Here is an 8,251-nt window from a genome sequence, read left to right as displayed (position 1 = left end):
TGGGGTTTGAAGAAGACATGATTGAAGCTAAAGAGATTGCCATTAAGATGGGAGTTGAAGCAACATTTAGGAAAAAAACGTATTATTCGAAGAAAGAAACAGTTTGACGAGAATGTGTGTGAAGATCCATCAATGTCATCTGCAGAACCATTTAGAGTTAATTATTTCATATACATATTAGATTATGCTCTTTGTTCATTTAAGAGCAGATTCAAACAATTTCAGAAGTACAAAGAAATATTTGGTTTTCTGTTTGAGTTAAAAAAATTTAAACTCCCAAGATGATGGTGATTTGAGAGACTCATGTGTTCGCCTGGAAACCTTTTTCAAGCATAATGAGTCATATGACATAGACACTAGACTTATTTTCTGAACTGAAAGTGTTGAAGCATCTTTTACCAAATGAGGTCAAAAGACCAATTGAAGTGCTAGATTTTTTGAAAGATAAGAAAAGTTGTTACCCGAACACATGAATTTCTTATAGAATTATGTTGACTATACCAGTTACCGTTGCCTCTGCAGTCTGCACGAAGAAGTTTTTCTAAGTTGAAGTTGATTAAGTTTTATGTTCGATCTACTATGTCGCAAGAAAGGTTAAACGGATTAGCTATATTATCTGATGAGAAGGATATGTTTGACAATCTTGATTATTCGACGATTATTAGTGACTTTGCATCGAAAAATTTCAGAAGAACAAAATTTCAGTGATGGTAATCATCAAAATGAAAATATTTTGCAGTACTTACGATTTTCATGTAATACATTTTACAATTTGATAGAAAGGGCCACATTTTCAGACCTCGCTTCGGGCCACTGAAAAGTCAGGGCCGGCCCTGCGAGCTGGTATGAGCTCGAGCTCAATGAATCAATTGCCTTTTTTTTGTATGAATTGTGGGAAGATCAAGTTAGAAGGGAGTAAATAGATGTTTGTGGACAGACTTGTAACTAAATAGATTTGGATGCCTTGTTCTTTACCTGTTTTAACAATCCCATAATTTAAGGATATAGACAGCTGGACGTGGGCTGATCTTAAAAGATCGACGGTGGTGAACTCAAGCTCATATATCTATTATATAAAATAGAAGGGAAAACGATGACTGGGATAAACATCCTTATTTAATTATGTGTATTATTTAGAAGCCCTTCTCAAAATTTAAAATATAGTCCTTCGTAGAAATAAAGTTACCTATTTAAAAAACAATAATACTTTCCTTCTTAGAAATAAAATAACTAATTTAAGAAAAAAAAATTTCAAGGGTTAAAAAAAGAAAATAAAATCTCTCTCTATCAATAAAATAATAACTAATTTAAGAGAAAAGAAACAAAATAACTAATAAAAATCTCTCTCTCTCAATAAAATAATAACTAATTTAAGAGAAAAGAAACAAAATAACTAATAAATTATAACAATAAATTTCGTAACATTTGATTGATACAAGTGTCCGTGCCCTAGGGCACATATTAAAGGATGTTGTCTAGAAGTTCTGTAACAAAAATAATAACTAATTTAAGAGAAAATAAACAAAAAATAATACAAAAAATAATAACTAATAAAAATCTCTCTCTCTCTCTTAATAAAATAATAACTAATTAAAATCTCTCTCTCTCTCTCTCTCTCAATAAAATAATAACTAAGTTAATGAAAAGGAAACAAAAAAAAAATACAAAAAAATGAGGGTTTCCAGAATATAACAATAAAATTTCGTCACGTTTGATTGATACAACTGTCCGTGACCTAGGGCACGGGATATACCCTAGTCTCATTAATAATAAATCATAGGATTTTTATTAGTTGCCAAACAAACCAAGAAATATTACTTGAATTCATGAATCCGCGAATTCATGATTCCGTCATCCAAACACACCATTAATTTTCTTCTTTATTTTCCGAGAGAATCTCCTTCTCTTCGGTATCTCTGTCTAATGTTGGATTGTCTATTGCTTCGGCATCTTCTTTTCTTTTCTCAAAAACTTGGATCAATTTCTTCAAACAAGTTTCAGTCTGATCTTCATTTATGTTCTTAGGCATCAAATTCTCAGCAACATCAGCAGGAGTTATCTTTGTGTCACTAATCAAACACCTAATCTTATCAAACAAAATGTGTGAATCAAGATTCAAATAGTTCTTTGCCAATACCTTAAACCCTTCAAAACAAATATAAGACATTTCAATATGCATATCCATTCGACCTCTTCGAATGAGAGCAGGATCAAGTCTTTCTACATAATTCGTGGTAAAAACAATAAGACGTTCTCTACCACAACTCACCATAACCCATCGATGAAATTCAGTAACCCCGAAAGAGTTGCCCCATTTTTACCATTTCTTTTTTCCATCTGATCCAATTCCGCGTCCTCCATCTGACCATCTTCTCCGTTTTTACGATTGGTTGTAAGACTAATAGTACAATCAATATCTTCAATAACTATAACAGACCTATTCGATGTGTCAAGTAAAAGCTTTCGAAGTTCACTGTTCCCTTTAACCGAAGTTAACTCAAGATAGTTAATATCGTAGTTAGAGAAATTAGCAATGGCCGCAACCATAGTAGACTTTCCTTCCTGTACCAGGAGGGCCATATAAGAGATACCCGCGTTTCCAAGCCTTGCCAACTCTAGCATAATAGTCTTTTCCTTGAGTAAAAGCAATAAGATCTTCGACTATCTCCTTCTTCTTGATAGGATCCATTGCTAAATTATCGAACGTAGCAGGATGATCTAAAACTACATGACTCCATAACCCTCTACTAGACCTAAAAGAATCATTGTCCGAGTTGTTACTATAAAGTTTTCTTTGTCTAGCTCCCCTTAAAAGTGTTTTTCCTTGTTCAATAACTTTATCCATATACAACCTGGTGACTATATGGCGATATTTCACATGAAAATTGAGGACGAAAGATCGTTTCTCATCGGCTATAGTTGAAGATCCGCCGGAACCGGTTTGTTGGTTAGTTGTGCTTATACTCCAAAACAATGTAGCTCCTTCAAATTTATCAACAATGGATTCATTGTCATCCATGGTATAAACAACTTTCTTGTTTCTTCCAATTTGAGCTTTTAGTTTCATTGCATCTTGTGGAGATTTAGTACTAAGGTATGCCTCAATTGCTATATAAGCTGAGCTTCTTCTACTATACTCCCCTGGGTATTCTTGAATGCTTATTTCGACAAAATGATTCTTATGACCAAATAATTTATCTACGTATTTTTTAATGTACTTTCTTAGACGATCAGGGAAATATTGTTCCAACATAGTATATAAAAACATTATGGTAGCTAATCTTGATCCTACTTCTGTAAACGTCTCTCCCATTCCCATTATTGACATCTTCTCCTCTTGCTTCTTCTTCTTCTTCTACATCTCTCTATCTCCTTCAGTTTATGCTAGTACTATTTATATGGACTAGTAAATAGGTGAAGATTTTCGTTATTATAGAAAGAAACAAAGTTATGGGAATATATTTTTGAAAATAGATAGTAGTTCAAACAAAACTGTCTGCATATAGTGTCATATGTTAGAGGACACGGTCCCACTCCACTCGGTCATCCTACATGGACCGAGTGGATCCGATTGTATTTCAATATATTAGGAGATCTTGTATCTATTAGATAAGTATTAGTTAGTTTTGTATTTATCAAACTCCATGTACTATTATAAATAGGCAACCCATGTAACCATTATCAATATAACTGAAAGTGTTTACTTGTAAAACTCTATATTGATTCAAGCTTTCGGTTTCTCCCTCTCCCTCTCGTTCATCTCTCTCTCTCGGTTACTCAACCATAACAAAGAGGTTCAAGCCTCTTCACATGGTATAAGAGCCGTTTTTTTTTCTTCTCAAGAACAATGACTTCCGCTGAAACTTCTGAAACAGTTCAAACTTCTACTCATATCTCTGGTGGTCCGTTTGATGTTCATCACTCGGATTCTCCTACCACCATTGTTATCACGCCTCTTCTCACAGGCGATAATTACTCCTCATGGTCTCGAGGAATGATCAAAGCTCTCCGAGCTAAAGATAAGTTAGGATTCGTTGATGGAACGATTCCTAAACCCACCGATCCTAACGAACTACATCTTTGGGGACGATGTAATGACTTGGTTTCTAGTTGGCTTGTCAATTCAGTTGACCCATCTTTACGTTCTTCTATCCTTTACGATGATAATGCTTCGGATGTATGGAAGAACCTTTATGATAGGTTTCATCAAACCAACGCTCCGAAAGTGTTTCAACTTAAGAGAGCAATTTCGAATCTCAAACAAGAAGGTTGTGATGTTTCAACCTACTTCACTAATCTTAAAGCACTCCAGGACGAACTCAACTCCTTGATGATTACTGAACCATGTATCTGTGGACATGGACGCTCTTTGATTGATCGAACCAATCAAGATAGAGCGATGGAATTCCTTCAAGGTCTTCATGACCGGTTTTCGGCTATTCGTAGCCAGATTTTACTTATGGAACCGTTTCCATCGCTACTTCGCATTCACTCACTTATCAAGCAAGAGGAGGTCCAGCAAAACCTTCTCAATCCTGTCCAAACGATGAACGAAGCTGCTGCCCTAGCTATTGGTTCAACCGAGAATCATTCCAACCGTTTTGATCGATCCGATCGTTCTCGTTCTAAACGACCGTGACCGTTCTGTGACAATTGCAAAACACATGGTCATCATATCTCAACTTGCTATCAAATCCATGGCTTTCCGCCTCATTACAATCAACGAAATCGACCACGTACTCGATCGGATCCCATGGCAGCCTCGGTTGGTGATTCAAACCCACAAGGGGTGCCTTCAGCGACATCACTAACAGCTGAACAGTACCAATCTGTTTTAGCTCTGTTGGACCAGTCCAAGCAATCATCTAAGTCAGCTTCTACAGGCACCACAACTCATCACATTAACCTAACAGGTAAGTCCTTCCTCTCATTCGGTCCTACTCCTTGGGTTATAGATTCGGGAGCCGCAAAACACATATGTTCATCTCTCTCCCGTTTCTCTAATTACTCGGTTGCTCCACCGGATTATTATGTTCGACTCCCCGATGGTACTAGGGTTCGCGTACTTCACATTGGTTCCGTATATTTTTCCGACACTTTTTATTTAGAAGAAGTTCTTCATATACCATCCTTTAAATTCAATCTTCTTTCTATTTCTCAAATCTCAAAATCTCTTAGTTGTACAATCTTGTTTGATCTTGATTTGTGTCTTTTTCAGGACAAAGCAACGAAGAAGAAGATTGGGCATGGTAGTCTTCACGAAGATCTATACTTCCTTCGCACGGAGCGTCCTATTTTTTCCGTTTCTAGTCTAGTTGAAAAGAGTCCTAGTGGTAGTTCTTATGAGATTTGGCATTGGCGTCTTGGTCACCCTTCTCTATCTCGTTTTAAGTATTTCAATTCCAAACTTTCTTGTATGAATTTTAATTTTATTTCGAATAACGTACCGTGCGATATTTGCCCTTTATCTAAACAATGTCGTTTGCCATTTCCTTCTCGTATTTCTACTTCTTCTAAATTATTTGAATTGGTTCATATGGACATATGGGGACCTTTTCCCGTTCCTTCCAACTCTGGATGTCGTTTTTTCCTAACCATAGTTGATGACTTCTCTCGTTGTACATGGTTATACCTTATGAGCTCTAAATCAGAAGCACCTCAATTAATTATAAATTTTTTTAATTACGTCTCCAATCACTTTCAATCATCAATCCAAACCATCCGTTCCGACAATGGATTGGAATTCACAAATCACAAACTACAACAATGGTTCAACGAAAAAGGTATCCTCCATCAACGTAGTTGTACGTACACACCACAACAAAACGGTGTGGTTGAACGTAAGCATCGTCATATCCTCGAAGTAGCACGTTCCTTGCGTTTACAAGCTCACCTTCCACTCTCCTTTTGGGGGGAGTGTGTTTTGACCGCAATTTATCTCATAAATAAATTGCCTACGCCAATTCTTCGCGGCTTATCTCCCCACGAAGTATTGTTAGGATCTCCTCCGGATCTCTCTCACCTTCGAGTTTTCGGTTGCCTATGCTATGCTAGAATACCTCTAGTCAAAACTAAAATGGACCCACGAGCTTCGGCCGGTATCTTCGTCGGTTACCCGAAAGATCAAAAGGGTTACCGTATTTATGATATCACCACTCGACTTATATTCACTTCACGAGACGTGATCTTTCATGAGGATCGTTTTCCAATGGCAACGAAAGCCTCGGTACAGTCATTACCAAGGGACGTTCCACGTCCATTCCTTTCTATCTCGGATAATGAGACCTTCGATTACCCATTGTCCTCTCATCAATCCCGATCGACTGACCTCAGCCCGACTAGTCGCAACACTCCACTGTTGGTGCCGACAGAGGGAGCGCTTCCAGACAATGGCCTTCCGACCCACTCCTCTAGTGGGCCTGTACTGGGAGCGCCTCCAACAAATCGATCAGTTACAAATCCTTCTGGGGTGCCTCCAGAAAACCCCATATCAGCATCCACTTCGTCTACCGACCCTCCTTCGGGCGGGCTTCCAACAGACTCTGTCGAGGTGCCTTTAGACTCTGCTGGGGTACCTTTTGAACACCCCGAACCAGAATTATCTTCGTCTGACTCTCTGGTTGTTCCAACCAGTCCCGTACCGGGGCGTCCCACTAGGGATCGGAAACCACCGGCCCATTTAAAAGATTACGTGTGTTCGACAACCAATCAGGTTGCATATCCTCTTGAGAAATATTTTTCAATTAATTCATTCTCTTCCTCTCATCAATCCTTCCTTTCTTCGGTCCTCACGACAACCGAACCCACATCTTTCAAACAGGCTATGAAATCCCCCCACTGGAGGGAGGCAATGAAACAAGAGATCTTAGCTTTGGAAACCAATAACACTTGGTCCATTACTCCACTCCCACCAGGAAAACGCCCAATTGGATGCAAATGGGTATATAAAGTGAAATTTAAATCCGATGGGTCTGTTGAGCGTTATAAAGCTCGCCTAGTAGCTAAAGGCTACACTCAAGTTGAGGGGTTGGATTACACCGATACATTCGCTCCGGTAGCCAAATTGGTTACCGTAAGAGTTCTCCTTTCAATTGCGGCCATTAAGAATTGGCCACTTCATCAACTTGACGTAAATAACGCCTTCCTTCAAGGCGACCTAAATGAGGAAGTATATATGAAACTTCCACCCGGTTTTTCATCTGAGGGGGAGTCAAAGGTCTGTCGCCTCCAAAAATCATTATATGGCCTTAAACAGGCATCTAGACAATGGTTTTCAAAATTCTCATCTGTCCTTCTCACTAAAGGCTTCACTCAATCTAAAAGTGATTACTCTCTCTTCACTTTCAATTCACAGTCTACTCAAATTTTTGTCCTAGTATACGTTGATGACATTGTCATCACAGGTAACAATGAGATTGCAATTTCCAAATTGAAACTATTCCTCGACAACACATTTTCTCTCAAAGACCTAGGTCGCCTGCAATATTTTCTCGGAATAGAAGTCTCCCGTTCCAAACAAGGAATATTTTTATGTCAACGCAAGTACGCCCTTGACATTCTCAAGGACTCGGGCCTTACAGCTTCTCGCCCCTCTGACTTCCCAATGGAGCAGAAACTCCGCCTAAGTCCATCTGATGGAGAACCTTTGGCTGACCCATCTATTTATCGTCGTCTGATCGGTCGTCTCCTTTACTTAACTGTCACACGACCAGATATCACATTTGCAGTAAACAATTTAAGTCAGTTTATGCAAACACCCAGTTCACTTCACTTAGAAGCAGCACATAGAGTCCTTCGATATCTAAAAGGATCGCTAGATAAAGGAATTTTCCTATCAGCAAACAGCTCACTCGAAATCACAGGTTACTGTGACTCGGACTGGGCTGGATGCCCTTCCACTCGTCGGTCTACTACCGGGTATTTCACAATGTTGGGTTCAAGCCCACTATCCTGGAAATCCAAGAAGCAACCTACAGTTGCTAAGTCATCAGCAGAGGCAGAATATCGGGCTCTTGCTATTCTTACATGTGAGCTTCAATGGCTCAAATACCTTCTACTCGATTTTGGTATAGATCACAAGAACCCGATGACAGTATACTGTGACAATCGGGCAGCGCTTCACATTGCCGAAAATCCTGTCTTCCACGAACGTACTAAACACATAGAGATTGACTGCCATATCGTCCGTGAGAAGATCAAAGACAACGTCAGTGCTACACGCTTCACTTCTACAGAAAATCAATTAGCGGAC

General features: G+C 38.7%; 1 protein-coding gene and 1 pseudogene across 1 annotated transcript; one reads left to right on the top strand and one right to left on the bottom strand.

The window, feature by feature from the left end:
- Positions 1-1,867: 1,867 nt before the first annotated feature.
- On the bottom strand, positions 1,868-3,319 carry LOC147553199 (AAA-ATPase At3g28580 pseudogene; annotated as a pseudogene).
- A 528-nt stretch (positions 3,320-3,847) lies between these two features.
- On the top strand, positions 3,848-4,639 carry LOC147553198 (uncharacterized). Its single transcript, XM_086668689.1, has one exon. The coding sequence runs from the start codon at positions 3,848-3,850 to the stop codon at positions 4,637-4,639; it is 792 nt and encodes a 263-aa protein (XP_086524815.1).
- Positions 4,640-8,251: the final 3,612 nt, after the last annotated feature.

This window comes from Eschscholzia californica, unplaced genomic scaffold (genome assembly GCF_041429995.1).
Source record: "Eschscholzia californica isolate CP2 unplaced genomic scaffold, dmEscCali1.0.p SCAF_3, whole genome shotgun sequence".
Classification (NCBI taxonomy): Eukaryota; Viridiplantae; Streptophyta; class Magnoliopsida; order Ranunculales; family Papaveraceae; genus Eschscholzia; species Eschscholzia californica.
This window is presented reverse-complemented; position numbering and strand designations above follow the sequence as displayed.